Raw genomic sequence first — 20,307 nt, 5'->3', positions numbered from 1 at the left:
CAAGCTACAACCCCGCCCCATGTTCCAAACCAGGGAATAAGCATGACACTGAACCATATACCTGCTCACTTGTTCTCTTCCTTCTTCACTCTCTTGGTTGTCCAATGGGGCCTGCTTCACAAGAATAGGTGGAGAAGGATCTAGATAAAGCCTAACTCATGGCTGCTCTGGTGGCTATAGCAAGGTGTGAGAAATAGGAGCTGTTGGTTCACAACCTCTCTATGTGGGCAAAGGGAGACTACTAGGGGTTTCAGCTCTCTGGGAAAGTTCCCTAACTATATGACTGTTGGGCAAACTATTGGAGAGCACATTCCCCTTTTCCCCCCTACATGTCTAAGAGTCACTAGCCATGGGATGTAGTCTGGCTATAGTTTTAGGATTACCTAACCTTAAGTGCAAACCCAGGTGATCCTATTCTACCACGTACATTCCCAACCATATTGGGTATTCACATAAATAACTGATAGGCAAACCATGCCTGTGGGCCACATCCTGTAATTACAGAGATGCATGTGTGCTCTTTGGGTACATAAAGCAAAACAGTTTTAATATGATGATGATGATATAAATATATTTCCTGCCCTTTCCACAAAGACTTATAGCAGTTTATAACAACAGGCAAACAACCCACAAGCTCTGAAAGGAGCAGACTTTCCACTCAGCACGACAGTCTTTTAAAATACTACCCAACCCCACCCACTTCACTTCCCTGCCTCTTACCTAGGAGAGCAATTCTCTACCCATTCCAACTGTGCATCCTAATCCCCATTCACCTCAAGGCTTACAAAACCTCTTTTTACTTACCTTTTTTAAAGATTTACCTTTAAAATGCATAAATCTCCTCTCTCCCCCAACATAAAAATCATTCAATTAAAAAAAAAAAAAGGGAAATAAAAGACCCCTCCATTCCTTCCTCTATACCCACCAAAGGGGTATGCCACATGGTGTCTTTGAGCATCACCATTCGACACTGTCACAAGGCATCACCTGCCCAGTGATCTCTGCATTCAGTCTCCTTTCTGGCTCTCTAGTAAACACAGTTTCCCTTTCTATGAAATGTCTCTCTTTCTTCCTTCTTCCCCTGTAGAGCTTCTTCTGGGACTGACTGACAGTAAATACCTCCTGCTTTGCAGGGGCTGTAAAATTATCTCACTGTTTTGTTTCTTTTTCAAGATGGAATTAGTTCCTTTATAAGGAAAATTGATCATCTCAGGTGCCATTTCTTCTAGGAAAGACACGTTTAGATGTGATAGTCTTTACTCAAGAATCTCTTCATAGAGCTACATCCAGGAATTACATAAACACTTAGCACAAAAAATATGAGAGAAGAATAGCCATGAACTTTAAATAAGCACTCTCATCCTCTCCAACTGCAGTCTTAAGTTGGACAGACAGTTAAATTCATTACTCATTTTTGAGTATTAATGGAAGTCTAAGGGCAAGGCTCTTCACAATTCAGCAGCTGTTCTACAGTCTACGGAGAAAAGATGCTCATCCGTCGTGTAGGTTAAATACCTATACAGTAGACAAGCATGTTTCATAGTTTCATAGTTTCTAGGGTCGGAAGGGACCTGAGCAGATCATCTAGTCTGACCCCCTGCCATGGCAGGAAAGAATACTGGGGTCAAATGACCCCAGCAAGATGTTCATCTAACCTCCTCTTAAACACCCCCAGGGTAGGAGCCTGCACCACTTCTCTTGGAAGCTGGTTCCAGACCCTAGCTGCCCTGACTGTGAAGTAGCGCCTCCTGATATCTAACATAAACCTACCCTCTGCCAGCTTGTGACCATTATTCCTGGTCATTCCTGGCGGTGCTCGGGAACAGTGACTCCCCCAGTGCCTGCTGATCCCCCCCGACTAGTTTATAACAGGCCACAAGATCCCCGCTCAGCCTTCTCTTTTGGAGGCTGAACAAGTTCAGGTCCCTTAGCCTCTCCTCATAGGGCCTGCCCTGTTGTCCCCGATCATACGAGTGGCCCTCCTCTGGACCCTCTCCATGCTGTCGACATCCCTCTTGAAGTGCGGTGCCCAGAACTGGACGCAGTACTCCAGCTGCGGCCTGACCAGTGTCGTATAGAGGGGGAGGATCACCTCCTTGGATGCATGACAAGGTGCAGTTGGCCTTCCTAACTGCCTCCCCACACTGCCGGCCCATGTTCATCTTGGAGTCAATGATGACCCCCAGATCCCTTTCCGCCTCCGTGCTGACAAGAGGGGAGTTCCCCAACCTGTAGGTATGGTGCCGGTTGTTCCTCCCCAGGTGCATCACCTTGCACTTGTCTGTGTTGAAGCCCATCCTATTCTCATCCGCCCACCCTTGTAACCTGTCTAGGTCTGATTGTAGCCTGTTGCATCCTTCCAATGTGCCCACGTCCCCCCACATCTTAGTGTCATCAGCAAATTTGAACAGGGTGCTTCTTACCCCCTCATCCAAATCGCTGATGAAGATGTTGAACAGTGTGGGCCCGAGGACCGAGCCCTGCTGAACCCCACTGCCCACACCCCTCCAGGTTGAGAAGGACCCATCCACTACCACCCTCTGGGTGCGGCCCACCAGCCAGTTGGTGACCAATTTGACTGTGTGGGTGTCTACACCACAGCCCCCCAGTTTCTTAATGAGAACAGGGTGAGAGACAGTGTCAAAAGCCTTCCGGAAGTCCAGGAAGACTATATCCACTGCTACCCCTGCATCTAACGATCTGGTGATCTGATCGTAAAAGGCCACCAGGTTGGTCTGACAGGACCTGCCACTGATGAACCCATGTTGGTTGCCCCTAAGCATGCAGTCCCCTGCTGGCCCCTCCTGGATGTGTGCCAGCAGGGGACTGCATTGAGTGCAGACCAAATTGCAGGAAAGAAATGTAAGAAGAAGCCATAATAAAACACTGCACATGAGAACAATTCATTTTATGAGTAAAGCTCTTCATTTTTTTTTTAAAGCACCACTCCAGTGTTTAGAAAGGGAAGTAGAACTAACACAGCTTAATGAGCCATGAAAGTGGCATTGGGGGTGGGGGGTTACTTACACATTTTTTAAACTTCACTCTGCCTCAGGAAGGCAGGAAAATCTGAAATGAGAGGGGCATTTTCACCTTTAGCCCTGGAGCCTAGTGCTAAGTGTGGGAGACCCAGTTCCAGACCCCCAACAGGGCTGGCTGAACCTGTGTCTCAGCAAAATGCTCCAATTACCAACCCATGGTTTAGGCATTGACAAGAACACTCTCTAGTCCTTCATTTGAGGCTGATCCTTTTGATTTTGTGGAGGCATAACAAAATGGAGTACAACTCTACAATCCTGACCAGGGGACTCTTAGGACCCTGTGTCCCAGTCCCTATTTCTGTCCCAGTAGTGCTCCTGTGTTTAGTAATCATTCAGCAATATAGATAGGTAGCTTCCACTCCTTTGACAACTAGACCTTGCAGGCCTGGTGTGTTACACTCTACCTCTACAAAGACATATGATGACCAACATGAAAACACATCAGAAGCCAGATCCTTTTCCATCTGGAAGAGTCAATTCTCTCTCCGAAAACCAAAGTGTAAGTCTAGGAATGCCATTTGAACACATGGAGTCAAGTCCCCTGCTGAGTTCAGTGTCTAAATAGAGTGGAAGGAAGTGTTATCATGAGCTCTTTTTGGAAAATAGAGGACATGGCTGCCAGCAGGAAAAACTCAGCTGTGCCCACAAGGACATGGAAAAAGCACTCAGTAAAGCAGCCGGCCATAGAGATGGTCTTGGTGCCTGATGCCAGGTTGTAGAGGGAAAGTGACTGAAGTAAAGAAATGTACGGTCAGATTCTAATAATCATATAGAACCACACAGAGACAACAGCAAAATCATAGCATATTGACCGCTTTATGGATGGCACATTTCTTTAAACACAGAGATAGAGAGAGACAGAAAGGGAGAGAGAATAAGGACAATGTAGGAAAGGAGAAATCCTTAGAAAGAGGGGTCTTCCCTTTTCTTTGTCTCCTTTCATTACTTCCCAAAACATTTGGGCATATTTGAGCACATCACAGTCCGGGGGACAGCATCTCTCAAAGCCTCCTTGACTTGTTTGTTCCTCAGGCTGTAGATGAAGGGGTTGAGGAATGGGGACACCACACCATTAAGAAGAGCTACAGTTTTGCCAAGATCCACCCTGCTACCCTCTGCAGGCTTCACGTACATGAAGATACAGCTGCCGTAGGTGATTGAGACCACTGTGAGGTGGGAGATACAAACAGAGAAGGCTTTCTTCCTCTCAGAGGCAGAGGGAATGTGCAGCACAGTGAAGATGATGTTGATGTAGGAAATAATGGTAATGGCAAAAGTACTCAGTATGCTTCCAGTGGAGAAGAGGAACACCAGGAGACCTAGCAACTGGGTGTCTCTACAGGCAACTTTCAATACAACCACGATGTCACAGAAAAAGTGGTTAATGACATTTGGTGAGCAGAAGGGCAGCTGGAACAGCATAATAAGAGGGACAATCACATACATGAAGCTGATCACCCAAGAGCCCAGCACCAGCTGGCTGCAAAACCTGCTGTTCATGATGGCGGCATAGTGCAGTGGCTTACAAATGGCCACATATCTATCGAAGGACATGGCTGCCAGCAGGAAGAACTCAACGGTTCCCACAATGACATAGGCAAAGCACTGAGCAATACATGCGGCCATAGAGACGGAGTTAGTGCCTGATGCTAGATTGATCAAAGCCTTCAGGATGATAACAGATGTGAAGCCCATCTCCACCAGGGAGAAGGTCCTGAGGAGAAAATACATGGGGGTGTGGAGGCGCCGGTCCAGCAGGGTGATGGAGATGATGATGATGTTTCCTGTCAGGGTCAAGAGGTAGATGAGGAGGAGCAGAAAGAAGAGTAGGATCTGCAACCAGCGAACATCTGTTAAACCCACAAGGATAAACTCTGTCACCTCTGTCCAGTTCTCCATAGCTACTGCTTTTTAAATTCTTATCTACCCACTGTTAAAAAAAACCAAAACAGTGACTTTTCAGGTGTTAGTAATGAAATACCTGCCTAACTGATCTAATCACTGTTAAACTACATACAGCTGCAAAGTTGAAGTGGCTTGTCTTATAGCTGTGAAAATCTTGTCTTGCAATATATCTGAGCAAGGAAGTCTTTCTGTGTGATTGCTTTCCACGGCAAGTGTCTCCTCCTATTTCCAGTGCCCATTAATAATTTCTGTGATTTTCCCCCTCAATTATTTATTTATCTCTACTGCCACAACAGTTCCTTTGAGACCAATTGGCTAATGAGCACATCCACATCAGCTCCAAAACATTAATGAATCTTGTGCTAGTGGTCTGTCTTTCAGAAAGAAATGGAAAATAATTTCCCTTTTTTGTGTTTTATGCCTATACAATAACCACTGCCATCACCACCACCACCACGAGCATTATGGCGATGCTGGTCATGCTTATTATACTTTCTCCTTGAAATATAGACAAAAAGAAGATTTCAGTCATAATGAGAAAAATACCAGAATCAGAATTATGGAACATTAAAACTTTATTTTTTTGAACTACAGGGACCCACTTGCAAAAAACCCCACAAAACAAAAACAACAATTGCATGGAGATTTATTTATTTATTTATTTATCATCACCCAAAATGTGTCAGTGAACACTTTGCATGAAAAAGGAAAATATTCTCATTTTTTTGTAAATCATGTGTCATTTAAACAAAGCCTTCACAGTGTAATAAAAAGTAATTTCCTATCTATCTCTACCTTTTGGCTGTATTGGTGAATTGAGGAATCTGGCTCTTTTCCATAAAGCGCATGGTACCACACATGCTCCATTTGGGTAGATGTCCAATCTATGCTTACTCCCATTAGGCTCTTTTATCCCTTGTACAACAAACCACTGTTGGTCACTGCTTCTGAAATCCAGGGGGAGTTTATGAAACTTGTCCCCACACTCCTCCGCATGAGAAAGAGAAAATATTTAGCCATAGAGAATAATTCAGATCTTTTCCCTCCCAGATTTTCTAATGAGATTTCCTTCAAATTTGGTAAACTGTTGGATTTTTCTAAAAAAAATTTTAAAAAATCTGTATTTTATGTATGTAAGTATATATTGTTTATTCATTGTTTTATTTATTATTCATATCAAGGTTTTTTTCATTATTGCTGTTTGTGTTCATTTGTGTGTTGGCATGCTGATTTTTAATTTAAAGGTTCAATTGGAAAAACAGGAAAAAGAGATGGTGAACTCAAATGAAATGCCAATTAAAACTCTGTGCATTTCATTGAACCTTTTATATTAAAACAAAAATCACAAACCTTTAACAAAAAAAGTAAGAGTAAAAATAAAAAAAAATAAAAAAACCAATGTCCTATCTGACTCTGTCCCTTGGTTTATATCTCTCCAGTTTAAGTCAGTTTTCATGGAAAAGATTATGGAAGAACTGTAGTTTCTTATATACCACACACCACCAAATGAGATGCACACCTTGTTTTGGGGAGGGCAGAATGAAGAAAAAAAAGTTTTTTGGTTTTTTTTTTCTCCCAGAGCTGTGGCTGCATAGAGCAGAGAGACAGCCTAATCTCTCCTGCTCCCTCACCCTTCCTCCCTTTCCTGATTAACCAAGAAAGGAGAACTTAACTGCTGCTAGGTTGAATCTACTGTTTTAAAAAGAATTAGAAACAGTCACCAATTGAAATAGGAATCCATAATGCCTGAATATGTGACAGTGTCAAGCTGACTAAGGCAGTGATTCTTAGTCAGGGTACCATGACAATTCACACGATAAACCCAACTACATATCATTATCTGAGATGGGGAAAATAAAAGACTGAAAGGTCCCGAAGGCTAATAAGGATACTGCCTCCCTAGAGGAAAACCCACAGAATGCCCCGAGGGATGAAGCCCAAAGGATTCTATGAAGCTCTACAGATCTAACAGCTGGATATGTTCAGTAGAGAACTAGGTTTTTCAAACAGCATACAGTGAATTGTACAATGTCCCTGCTAAGAGTTTATTTGGTCTCTGCTCTGTGGAGAAATATGGTTTTCCTAAAGACTCTGTTTTTCTCTGCTGCTTATAGGGAATCAAAAGGGAGTATGTAAAAACCCTTATTACATGTATGCCTTTCTCAGCCTCTTATTTCTCTGTCCATCCTTAGATTTTAAGACTATAATTTCTAAAATGCCTGGTAAATAACACATCCTGTTAACTCTTTTATTTATGAACTAATAATGGCAGTAACTAGTACAGGCTAGGATTTCTTAGTGACTGTTTTAGTTTCAATCAACATTTTGCAATGGAAAGTTTTGGTCTGAATTGACATGGAACTTGATGGACCTGTCATGATTTTGAGACCAGCTCCATCAGCATCCTCTTTTCTTGTTTCTATGAGTCACATACACTGATATGTTTGGCCCCTTTACTTCACCTGCTTCAGGATGCAACTCCTAGACAAGAGGCCAAGAACACTATTTCATCTGTACCCACCATGTAACCTATAGCTCAGGAAAAGAGCTGCAAAATCCAAATAATTTATCTGACACACCAGGGTCACTGCTAGTGTAACAAGGCTGCTACTGATACCAAAGCCACCCAGTTTAAAGCCTTCTACTGTGTGCCTTCTAACTTAACCCTAAAAACCCACACCAACTGCATTAACCTCAGTGCAATACAGCTGTGCAGTGAGATCATTGTGTCTGCAGTATAGATGTCTCCTTAGTTCCAGACCTGTTGCTTACAAAAGCTTTATACATCTCTGAATTTGCCTATAAAGTGCCACTCTACTCTGCCACATCATCTATTTATTGTCTTTCTGATTTCTTGGTGCATATAGGCGGGTTCAGGGGGTTTAGGGTAAGTATTATCCTATTCCTCTGTGCTTCAGTCCCTGAAAACCCATTAATAGATCTGCTTTTGTAACAGGCTGTGATCTCAGCCTTAAGACTAAGTTACAAAAAAAACCCAATGAAAGACAGGAGGACCTACCCAAGTTTGGGGTTAATAGTTTTTCAGGAAGAATTCAAGAAGAGAGAAAAAGGATCACACTTATGTCCTATGTCTCTGACATACCTAATAGGTGGAATAGGTTATGGTCCCCTTGGTTTCACTTGTCCCCATCATTGGAGTGGGGCAGAAGCAATGTTGTACCCCTGCCCATGCGGACAGACAAGAAGTGACACACAGCTGCACATACTCGTGGTTCAAAGTGCATAAATGGGATCCATAGTTTTGGAAGGTGGTGTGAGCCTTCAGAAGAAATCAGAGTGGGGACATAACAGGGCTACATTCCATATACTCTGTTCTGTAAAGCTGGGCAGGTCGTCTCACCTTGTCTTCCCTTGGTGTCCCCTCTGTTTGGTACATTTGGGTATTAGCGCTATTCTCCTTTCACAGGGATGAACAAAATTTTCCATAAAAGGAGACTTCTCTTGGCCTCCTTTGACACTTGGTGGCTTACATGCTGATTCAGCTGCATAAGGCTGCACATCCCTTATGCCCATAGGCACTTTTGTCCATCCATCAGCATCTCAGCTTATTAAAAAACCTAGCACTTAAGTCTCTCAGTACCTCCTGTACTTGTTTGTTTCTCAGACTGTAGATGAAGGGGTTCAACAGAGGGGTGACCACCGTGTTGAGAATGGCCACCCCTTTGTTCAGGTCCAGTCCCCTGGCCCGTGTTGGCCGGACATACATAAAGATGCAGCTGCCATAGAACATGGTGACAACGATGATGTGGGAGGAGCAGGTGGAGAATGCCCGTTGCCTCTCTTTGGCAGATGGGAGGCGCAGAATGGTGGAGATGATATGGAAGTAAGACACAGCTGTGATAACCAATGTGCCTAGCAGTATGATTACAGCTAGAATAAAGTAAATCAGCTCAATGAGCCATGTGTCAGCACAGGCCAGTTTGAGGAGAGGCAGATTATCACAGAAGAAATGGTCAATGACATTTGGGCCACAGAATGGCAGCTGGGAGATGATAATGGTTGTTATGAGAACAGACAGGAGGCTGCCCAGCCAACAGACAATAACCAACTGGATACAGAGGTGGCTGTTCATGATGACCGGGTAGCGGAGTGGGTTGCAGATGGCAACACAACGGTCAAAGGACATAGTGGCCAGGAGAAAAAATTCTGTGACCCCCAGAAGGAAATAGAAGAATAATTGAATGAAGCAAGCCATCACTGAGATTGTTTTTCTCACAGACAAGAGATTGTTGAGCATCTTGGGTATGACAACAGAGGTGAAGCCCATTTCTAAAACAGAGAAGTTCCGGAGGAAGAAATACATGGGGGTATGAAGGCGGCAATCCACCAGGGTGATGGTGATGATGACAATGTTCCCTGCCATGGTCAGGAGGTAAGTGAAGAGGAGAGCCAGGAAGAGCAGGATCTGCAGCCATCGGGTCTCAGTCAAGCCCAAGAGGATGAATTCAGTCACTGCTGTTTGGTTCTGCATGGTACCTTGCTTTCAAAACTCTTGGACTAGAGTAGAATAAACAGTTTGAAATGAATTGTATCCCTCTTTATGGGGAAGCCACCCAAAATTTTATGAAGCTTGCAACCATAATTACATTCTCTTAAGGTTTGGGTGTGTGTGTGTATGTGTTTTTTTGTTTTTGTTTTTTTACTCTCTTTGGATACTTTTTTTGTCATTCATGAAAAACAGCATACAAAAGTTGGTAGATTGTTTCTGTACTCCACTGTTTCCTAGTGCCTTGGCTACAGGTGATCACCAGCCACACTGGATAATTTTTTTGTCCCAAGAACTTATTACTGATTTCAGTTTATTCAGAAAACAGTAAGCAAGAGTTTATTTGACCTTGAGAAACTCAGGCTAGATACAAGGTTCTATGTTTTTTAAAGCAGCAAAGGTGCTTTGAGACCTTGTCTTTTTTGGGCCCAGTTGTCAAAAAAGGTTGAATAAAACTCAGTGTTTGGGACTAGGTCTTATCCTTTGAATAGTGTGAATAATGTTCTTCTGTCTTTCTAAAAAGTATACAGTAGCTCAGCCACTTATTAGATTTTGATACAGAGAGAACTGGATTAAATCATATGATCTGAATCAAGTGGAAAATCAGGGCAGATGGTCAAAATAGTGTGTTATATTTTAAATGCTAAGGCCAGAGAGGATGATACTTATCAGTTTCAGCAGAACATATAACACAAAATCTAACCCAGCTCATGTTTATCTAATGCACTGGGCCAGATCCTATTCCACCTTTAGATGCCTACATGGATTTAGGCATCTACATGTAACCCTATTCTACTCTGTTCCATTCCCTGCAAAACTACTAACGTGAAAATCACAGATACTCTGCCTTGTCACTGACTTTTTTGTGATTTAGCCTTAAGGCTCACATGATCATAGAATCATAAAACATAGAAAACTGGGGCTGGTAGGAATCTGAGAAGGTCACCTACTCCAAGCCTCTGAAAGTAAGTTCATCCCAGACTAAACTACTGTCTTCTTCCTTGTGGCCAGAGAAAATATCCTATCACCACCCTCTTCATAACCAGCCATCTGAGATTTGAAATCTGTTATTCCCAATCATTCTTTTCTTCTCCAGACTAAAGAATCTCTTATTTTTGACCCTTCTTGGTGAGTCACCTTTAAAGACCTTTCATCACATTTTGTAACACATGCATTTTTCCCCTCTGGGACTTAAACAAGGTTGAATAGCATCAGATCTATATGTTTAATTCCATGTATTCATTCACCTACCTCATAAGTTGGGAAGGAATCTAGCCCCAAATATCCATTTGAACAAAATCACATAGTTTCACTAAGATTTAGCTTCTTGGTTAAAACCTTCATGTGATGCATCATTTGCTACATCCCCAGGTGATTCATTTCAACAGTTAGCTGCCCAGACCTTCCTAAGCAGGAGATATCAAAGGGATTGACCCTTTTTTGGTGTAAATGGACATTGTTGCACAAGCCACAGCATAGAACCTGCTGCTGTGCATCCAGAGTGTGTCACTAGCATTCAGGTTCCCCCCCCACCCCTAAAACAGTTTGGCAGAGTCCCTGTGCTCTGTCCATTGACATAAACAATTGTATAATTGGTTGCAGAAAAATTAATCCTCTCCACAGTATCATTAAAAATCTTCAGTGAAATAATGCATTTGCAGAACACACATGAAGGTACAGAACGACACCGATGGGGTTATAGAACAGACCTCCAAACAAAAAGCAGAACAACCAGGGGAAAAAAATGTCCTCTGCACAGTATACCAATATATTTTCTGTAACTATTTTTTCATACCTATTCTTATATCAACAATTCATGTGAAGAGGTAATAAACTGGGAGCACTTCCCACTATTTGCCCCTATTTTTATTTTATCTGAACCTGTCAATAGATACTGCATAATTAATTTCTCTTTTCTACTTGCACAAACCAGACTGGGAAATTATCGTTCTTTTTCTCAGTGTGGAACCTAATGATGCATCAAACAGCTCCTAACATATATGGAGTCTGTCTGTTTGTTGAAGTCAGTAGGTTCAAGGAGGAGGATTTTACTGAAACAGAGGAATTAATCACGTGTGGAAGCCAGTGATAGAAATTCAGACACTTCTCCCCTCTATCATTCTAGCCAATTTGAGCATCCAGACAGATGTCACTCTGCCACTATATTGGGTTATTAATTTCCAGTGCAAACATTCCCTTGATATTCTTTTCCCTTAAACCACAAGATCTGTCCTTCTGTTGAACACCCATATAAGTGGCATCTTCAGACTTAAAATTACCCATATCACCCATCTTGAAACCTTTTGACTCTCATCCAATGCAATGCAAAGGCAATGCAGAGATTCCCCCTGACACCAGTCCAATCTGGGTTGGGGCTGCAAGAAGCCCATACAGTTCATAGTACTTACAGTTTTGGAGATGCAGATGATCAAGGGCAGAATCCTTTGTCAGAAGAAACAGCAGCTCTGTGTGACCAAAAGCAATCTGTGCCTGCTCAGGTTCTCTATTCTGCTCTGGTTCCACACATCTCATTCAACCCTTCCAAGCTCTAAGTTCTAGTTTTAACGGAAAGAGGATTTTTCCCAACTAACTCTCTCTTAGAAGGATAGTAGCAATGTTCTTCCCCTTCTTCTGAATGCAGAACTCGGATTTCATATCTTGGACAAGTCTGCAAAGCTCCCATTAAGTCTAACTCAAAAATCCATCCTGAATCATGAGCAACTGAGAACAGCAGCTGAGGTGTTGTTGCCTTTGCTGCTTGTGACTTCTTAGCATGGCTTTTTTTCCTCATTCAGTCACTTTATCAACCCAACCTATTAATCTCCCATTTCATATACACTGACCTAAAGCTTTTGGGGACATGGACAATGTTGACTTAAGTTTATAGGATGAAGAATCATGTGTAAGGACTTCTACCTCTTCCACCCCAATGCTAAATGACACAGTAATCATTCAGCACAAAAATTGCTGATGATAAGTAGTAATTTAAAACTACTGTATTTCCCCCAAATCCTGCCCTGGGTTAATTGATCCTGACCCATGAGATCAATTAGCCCTAGAGTTTTCCTGAATCAAGTAAACAAACACATTAATTAATTAATAGTAACCATTTCAATTGCTTTTTCTCAAAGGGTGGAAAAGTGGGCACAACTTGGCTACATTCTTTGCTGTCTACATACTAAAACATGTTGCAAGCCTCTTCATGTCTGTGGATGGCGTTTTGGAGTGCAAACTGAACTGGGACCATTCTTGACTATGTCCCTGTCTTGCCAAATGACATTCAGCAAGGCATTTCCATTGTCAGCAACGTTGTTTCTTCAGCTTTACAACAGAGACCCTGAACCTGATCCACTACACAAAGTCTTTGGTTCCCTGTACGCTGTGCAAGACTTGGATGCATGTTTCATTTGAAGAAGTTTTGATGCATTTCAAGCTCAAAACAGTGAAATCAAAATGAAACAGAAGGCTTCGAAACAGCAAAATTGAAACAAAATGAGGACACTGGAAACATTTCAACAGTTTTGAAACATTTAGAGTTTTGAAGCCAGGCTTGCTTGCAGCTAAAGAGAAACTAAGGAGAGGGAAAGGAAAGAGGGGGAAGGGCTGCTCTGATATTGACTGTGAGGCTGGCCAGTGATTGTTATCTTTCCTTGAGGCCCCTTGCAATCCCAGTGCTTTGGGGGAGGGACAGAAAAAACAACATAAAAAGCATTTTTTGAACTGAGCTTTCTCTGTGCCTTGGGGTCAGTTTACTGAGCTGTGTCTTCCAGCAGCTCAGCAGACTCCGAATGGCTATCACTTCCTACTTCCTAGCCTGTTCCTAGCAAGTGGGATCCAATACCTTTTCCTTTCCTAATACCTTTTATTACTACAGTCATTCATTTCAATTTATTCATCCCCCAAAATCCTCATTTTTTTTATTAGTCTATTTTGATTCTTTTCCCCCAGAAAAGAAATCTGTGCTTTCTCTCACAGTGTGCATTCCATTCACTGTGCAGTGAAGCACAGAATATATTGCATATTGTAATATACAATTAATACAGGAACACACACATACATTTATATATTTTATTTATTACATAAATACATAATACATTGCATAAATACATATATACAATTATCTACATATATTACATAAATACATACTACATTACAGAAGAACATACAGATTTTCCAGCACACCAAAAACACTATGAAACACTATGAAGCATGCGGCAAAGGCAGCTGGCAAGCCTTTGGGGGAGGGGATGGAAGAGGGGGTAGAGGGAGAGGTGTAAGTCCCCTCCTCCCCAAACTGAGACACGGCCGCTTTCCTACATCTAGCAGGCATGAGGCTTCTACTGGCAGCAAAGAGAGGTGAGTCTGTGTCCCCTCCAAGAGAACCAGACATAACCCCACCAGCCATGACAACAAGCAGTATCAGCATGACAGTCTCCTCCACCACCATTTCACTTCCCAGCCTGAGCCTTTCAGTGCTAGGGGAAGAGCGGGAGGAAGAACTGGAGCTGGATCTGAGTGCCATAGTGAATGAAATTCTGGGGAAGGATGGGGAATCATCTCAGTTTGTACTCTAAACCCCTCAGTTTTCCCCTAAAGCCAGGTCTCCACCTCCAGAAGGCACTTCAGAGGAGGTTGAGGTAGAAGTTGTGGAGGCAAGTGCTTCAGCTGAGTCTGCTCCTCCTGTTTTATAGATTTCATAGATTTCATAAATATTAGGGATGGAAGGGACCTCAGAAGATCATCAAGTCCAACCCCCTGCCCCAGGGGCAGGAAGTCACCTAGGGTTAAAGGACCCCAGCAAGATATGTGTCCAAATGTTGCTGTACTTCTGCCTGATGAGGAGGGGGAAAAGGCAGCATCTGCACATGCACCCACACCCCAGAAGCAAAGGGGTAGTGTGGTCTGGGATCATTTTGAGCTGGCAGATGATCCCACATATGCTATCTGCCTGAGCCAAAACTAGCTGGGGCAAGGGAACTAAACACATGAGCACTAAGAGGATGCTGATGCATCTCTACAGGCACCACACCCTTGCTCCTCCTCAACCTGATACCAATGGGAGTGTGTCCAAAAAGAAGTCCTCCTCTTGCTCCAAAGCCCCCATCCCCCCAAAGCAGAGGCAGGCCACCCTGGACAAACAGGGGAAAGGTGGGCACACAGTGAGGCACATTCCCAAGGTGAGCGAGATCACCCAGGGCATTGGGAAGATGCTTGCTCTGGATATCCAGGCTTTCTCTTTAGTTGAGCAGCCAGGGTTCAAGTGGCTCATGGTGCTCATGGCCCCATTGTATGTACAAAGTGCCCGCATGAAACACCTTCAGCAGGATGGTGGTGTCCTCCCTGTATGAGGTATGCAGGGAACACTTGAGGGAGGATCTATACAAGACAGGTCCACAGGTGGCCTTACACTTCACTTCAGATATCTGGAGCAGCTGGGGTGGAGATCACACCTACCTCTCCCTCACAGGGCACTGGTGCAACCAGTCAGGCCATCAGTGGGCTCTCCTTCAAGCCAAGGTGATGGATGAGTCCCACACAGCAACCGAGATCATGGGGACCATAAACCATTTGGTGCAGGGGTGGCTTGTTCAGCAGAGTGAGATCACTCATGGTTTCATGGTCACTGACAATGGGGCCAATGTGGTCAAGGCAGTCCATGATGCCAACTTTGTTGGCATCCGCTGTGTGGCACACAAGTTGCACCTCATTGTCAAGGATGTCTTGGAGGGGGACAAGGCTGCCAGTGCCAGTGCCAGCACCATCAGCAAGCTCATTTTAAAATGCAGGAAGGTGGCAGACTACTTCCACTGGAGCATCAAGGGGGACAAGATGCTGTGGGACAATAGGCACAGCTGAACATCCCACAGGATAAAATCATGCAGGATGTGCAGGCTTGGTAGACCTCCACATACCTGAGGCTCAAGAGTCTGGTGGAGAAACAGAAGGCCATGCATGAAATGGCCTTGCTCAGGGAGATCGGGATTAGTGGGCCCCTGAACAGAGCTTCGTGGGATACCATCTCCCAGATCTTGGTGGTCCTCAATTCCTTCCTCAAGGACACTGAGACCCTCAGTGCTGGCAATGCCATCCTTAGCCAGGTGATTCCGGCAGTGAGGGAACTTTAGAGCCAAATATAGAAGTTGCAGGGCATCAATGTTCCTGGCTGGGGCAGGCCACTCTCACAAGACTTGCTGGCACTGGTGAGGTGGCTAAAGGAGGGCATCAGGAAATGACTTGATCCCTTGTGGACCAGTACGGTCTACATGCCAGCCACCATGTGTGACCTGAGGGTGAAGGGGAGCACAAGTATGTGTCAGCAAAGCCCTGGACCACTGAATGGAGGTGCTGGTGAACGCAGACAGGGAGGCAGAAGGGCACAGTAACACTTATTCTTTTGATGCTTCTTGGCCATCTCCAAAAAATGGGGATGACAAGATGGCCCATCCCATATGATTAGGAATTCTTTAAGGTGTTTTCAATTGTCTGAAGCCTCTCCACAGGCTTCAGACTCTCAGTAAAGAGAGATAGGAGAAAGGATGTTTTTATCCCCTTGTCAGGTGGTTAATATTTTACTACTTTAAGCTGTATTTGAAAACACAATATTGACCACACTCAGCTGGTTTACAGATAGGAAATATCAGGGATAAAAATCAGTTCACAAGATATCAAGTGACACCTTCTGCTTCCAAAAGAGTGGTGTGTTGTGGGGGCTGGAGCAGGGACATGAAATGAGCAGAGCTCAGTAGATTGGTTTCACACTCCCACCATCAGACCCCAGGAATTTGCAGCATCTGGGATCTGTTATTGATCACCTTCTGTTCTATGCAGTCCATATTTTTCCATATTTCCCAACATTGGACATAGACTGTGAAGTCCTCTTGAAAGATTTATTTGATGATTAGGGTGTAACAAAATACATGTAGTTTAATAAGACAATGACAGAAAGTATCCAAAGTTGAGCTGACCAGGCAAACACAGTATTCTGACAAGATAATTCATGTTCATCAAGCTTGGCACAGGGAGAAGGCTATTTATGTTCATAATTAGTTAAGAACACTTGGGGGTAGTCATATATGTTTGAAGAACTTTCTAAAGATATGAAAAGGGGGAGAGATGGCGACATTAACCCCAGTTAAAAAGACAGCTTTCATTGACAGTGAATGGGAAAGCAGACATCTTTCCTGCATCTGTCAAAGTCAAGGCTAATATCCTGACTGACCTCAGTTAAGAGTTACAGTGAATTATCTGTGCTGTGATTATGCATAGCAGGAAAACCCATGGCACCCTTTGGTAGCCAGGTTTGTACTAGCCACTGCACAAACATAGAAGAGAGACACAGACTGAAACAAAGAGCTTCCAACCAAAGTAGAAGACAAGAGACAATGGCTGACATTTGAGTGGGCACAAGGAAGCAATGAGACTATACAGGTCAACCTGCAGTCTGCTTGTCTGTTCTCAAGGACTCCAGTTTTGTGATCACTCTGCTGATTTTAGGGTTTCTTTTTTTCAAAAATAAAGATGAGGAAAGGTTGGGGGAGGATTTTTAGGAAGGACATGGAAGGGGTGGGGCAGCTTGGGACAAGCGTGATGTACTGTGATCACTGTCTAGACTGAGGAAGGACTTGATATTTCAGTCACCATAAGAAACATTATGTCACATGTAGACATTCCAGGAGGCTCTTGGACATGAAGGCAATTTTCTTTTTTTATTTTCTAATATGAAAACAGTAGAAGGATATGAAGGCAGTAGTAGAATATGAAGGCAGTAAAAGGATACACAGAATAATGTTGTTTCTAAGACAGGCATGGGGAAATTACTTTCATAGTGAAAGGGCTTGTGTGGTGCCAAATAAAAGAAGTCTATCATTTCTCTGTATTCCACATCTCCAAGTAATAGGCAGACTCTGAGCTGTGTTACTCCTGTAGTTATGTGCATAACACAATGCATTGTATGAGGGGTGCATATCACACCCAGAATATCTAAGCCCTTCTCTCCTGGCTACTGTGGCTGCTGGTGTTGCTACCAGAAATGACTACACAGCCATGAAATAAATATAAAACAGAACATGAGAGTGATCAGGCATTGGAACAGGCTTTCTAGAGAAGCTGCAAATTCCCCCTGCTTGGAAACTTTCCAAACCAAGCAAGACAGGCACCTGGCTGGCATGGTTTAGGCAGGGACAATTCTGCCTTCAGCAGGAGGCTGTATTAGGTGAACTTGTGGGATCTCTTCCAGCCCTACTTTCCCATGATCCCTTAGCACATATAAGAAACAAAAAAGAAAACAACAGTGTGGAGGATTAACTACCCCAAAAATGGAAAAGAATTAGAAATAAGACACGCATTTCAAAAGGAATGGGGAGGAACCATGGCGAAGGAGGCAGAAACAAAATTGCAAAGCAATTTCTGAGATCTCCACATCAAAACCGCATGGTTTTCAGGAAGATGAACCATAACCAGACAAGAATATTGGGCCTAATAAAAAATAAACAAACCTTGCGTGCAATTCAGAGGTCTGGATCATGAACCAGCAAGAATTCATGCTCTCTTTTTATTTCATGATGCACGTGTCAATGAATCCAGATACTTCAAGGTCAGATCACTCCTCCTAAATCACATAGTTGTCACGTTTGGGCTTCCCCACTGGCTTGTACTTTCCTCCCTTTTATGCCACCTGAAGGTTTCCACATTCGCTGAACTCTTGCTCCACATTAGGATACCCTAATACGCTGAGAAAATACCCTGAAGTACAGATTTCTTAGGGCCTTTTTGACCTGCTTGTTCCTGAGCGTGTAGATGTAGGGGTTAAACAGCTGGGTAACTACAGAGTAGAGGAAGGAAACAGTCTTGTCAAAATCCCGACCGCCTCTCTGAGCTGGACGGATGTACCTGAAGATAGAGCTGCTGTATAAAATGCTGACTACAAGGAGGTGAGCAGAGCAGGTAGAGAAAGCTTTCTTCCTGCCGGTGGATGATGGAATGCGCAAGATGGTGGCAATGATGCAGCCATAGGAAATGATGGTTACTGATAAAGTGCCCAGTAAGATAAATATCAGTGAAACCAGCAACATGACTCCAATGAGCTGCGTGTCCGTGCAGGAGAGCTGGAGCAAGGGGTCTGTGTCACAGTAGAAGTGGTCTATAATGTTTGGGCCACAAAATGGCAACTGGACAATCATAACAGTGGGGGGAGAAATCAAAAAGAAACCTATCACCCAGCAGCCCAACACCAGCTGGACACAGAATTTGCTATTCATGATAATGGGATAGTGCAAGGGGCGGCAGATGGCCACATAGCGATCAAAGGACATCATTGCCACATGGAACCACACACATGTACCCAAGTAAAAGAATGACAATAACTGAATGAAACAAGCTGGAGGGGAAACAGCTTTCTTCTCCATCAGGAGGCTGTAAAGAGTCCTGGGCATGAATGTGGAGGTGAAAGAGATCTCCAGAAGGGAGAAATTCCGGAGGAAGAAGTACATGGGGGTTTGAAGGTGATGGTCGACCAGGGTGATTATGATGACGGTGAGGTTTCCCAGCAGGATCAGGAGGAAGATAATAAGGAGAACTGTGAACAGGATCATCTCCAAATAGTGGTTGCTGGTCAGGCCCAGGAGGATGAACTCTGTCACTGCTGTATAGTTCATCTGTATGTCATATCTTTAGGAAATATCATTATTTAATGACATTAGTAAAGCCAGACACAATATAAAAAAAAGGTGAGGGGGTGACACCTTGTGCTTGGAGATTGGTTAATAGAATAAACACAACAGACTTCCTGAATATGATATGGACATCCAATATCCCTGAATATTTTGAAACACATTATAAGTTTTCTGAGACAATAAACATACTAACAGGATGAAACAGAAAGAGAGGGAGGCAGAGAGGGGGTATGAGAAGCATACATGTAGGGTTGGATGTATGTCTTGATTTATATTACTCAAATAAGAAAAAAAAAAAAAGGGAGAGGGGAGAGAAAAGAAATTCAAATGCTTCACTGATCTGTTGTCCCAGCTAGTGTGAACATCCAGTCAGATGTTACAGATGTCTCTGCATGTTCACAATATTCCTGGTGCAAGAATTCCACCTCTATCATCTCCCTTAGATCATCAGACATGTCCAGCAGCACAATTTGGATAGCCAACTGTTAAATCACTTGGAGGTCCAAGTACTGGTCTCAACCAAAGCTGATCAAAGGGCAGATAGAAGTTTCCTTTGACTCTAGTCAGGTTGGGGTTATTTATGCCCATGCAAAAATACTATACAACATTCTTCTGAGTTTGGGGATATAGATGATAACTTATAAAACTGCACTGGACCATGATTGACTGCAAACAGCTAAAAGGATGGATGGAGCTTTTAAATTCACATTTCCCTACTCCCCCAGACTTTTGTTGTAACTAGTATCTGGTTTCCCCACACCCCAGAATTGTAGGTTATCTGATAAAATGAAGAGCAGTATGCAGACCTTTGCAATGCCACTCCAAGGACAATGTCACCAGTGCTTTTAAGACTTAATAGCCCATTGAGTCACTCCATCTCTATGCACTGGTTATAAATTCAAAAGATGTTTCCTTCATGAACTGTATTTTCTATCCCCAGCCCACTGGCATACTTTCCATTAAATAGATTCATATTTTGGACCCTTTGATTTTTAATCCCTCAAACTCTCATTTTATGCTTTCTCCAAAAGAAGCTGCAGTAGGTTGACAGGACCCTAAGAATCACAGTCAGTTTTTAATCAATATGAAAATGTACTTACAGGTTTGGAGATATAGATGGTCAAGGAGAGAAATGTTTATTAGAAGAAATAGCAACTCTTTGTGTTACATATATATAAATCTG

General features: G+C 43.2%; 3 protein-coding genes across 3 annotated transcripts; all 3 read right to left on the bottom strand.

Annotated features, from left to right (window-relative positions):
• Nucleotides 1-3,983: 3,983 nt before the first annotated feature.
• LOC149862535 (olfactory receptor 6C74-like) lies at nucleotides 3,984-4,940 on the bottom strand. The gene has a single exon (XM_090053978.1). The coding sequence runs from the start codon at nucleotides 4,938-4,940 to the stop codon at nucleotides 3,984-3,986; it is 957 nt and encodes a 318-aa protein (XP_089910104.1).
• A 3,559-nt stretch (nucleotides 4,941-8,499) lies between these two features.
• Nucleotides 8,500-9,438, bottom strand: LOC149862534 (olfactory receptor 6E1-like). The gene has a single exon (XM_090053977.1). The coding sequence runs from the start codon at nucleotides 9,436-9,438 to the stop codon at nucleotides 8,500-8,502; it is 939 nt and encodes a 312-aa protein (XP_089910103.1).
• Nucleotides 9,439-18,164: 8,726 nt separating this feature from the next.
• Nucleotides 18,165-19,106, bottom strand: LOC149862533 (olfactory receptor 6C76-like). The gene has a single exon (XM_090053478.1). It carries the CDS (start codon nucleotides 19,104-19,106, stop codon nucleotides 18,165-18,167), a length of 942 nt encoding a protein of 313 aa, XP_089909604.1.
• Between the last annotated feature and the right edge of the window lie 1,201 nt (nucleotides 19,107-20,307).

This window comes from Crocodylus siamensis, chromosome 6 (genome assembly GCF_052110815.1).
Source record: "Crocodylus siamensis isolate JL-2025a chromosome 6, ASM5211081v1, whole genome shotgun sequence".
Classification (NCBI taxonomy): Eukaryota; Metazoa; Chordata; order Crocodylia; family Crocodylidae; genus Crocodylus; species Crocodylus siamensis.
This window is presented reverse-complemented; position numbering and strand designations above follow the sequence as displayed.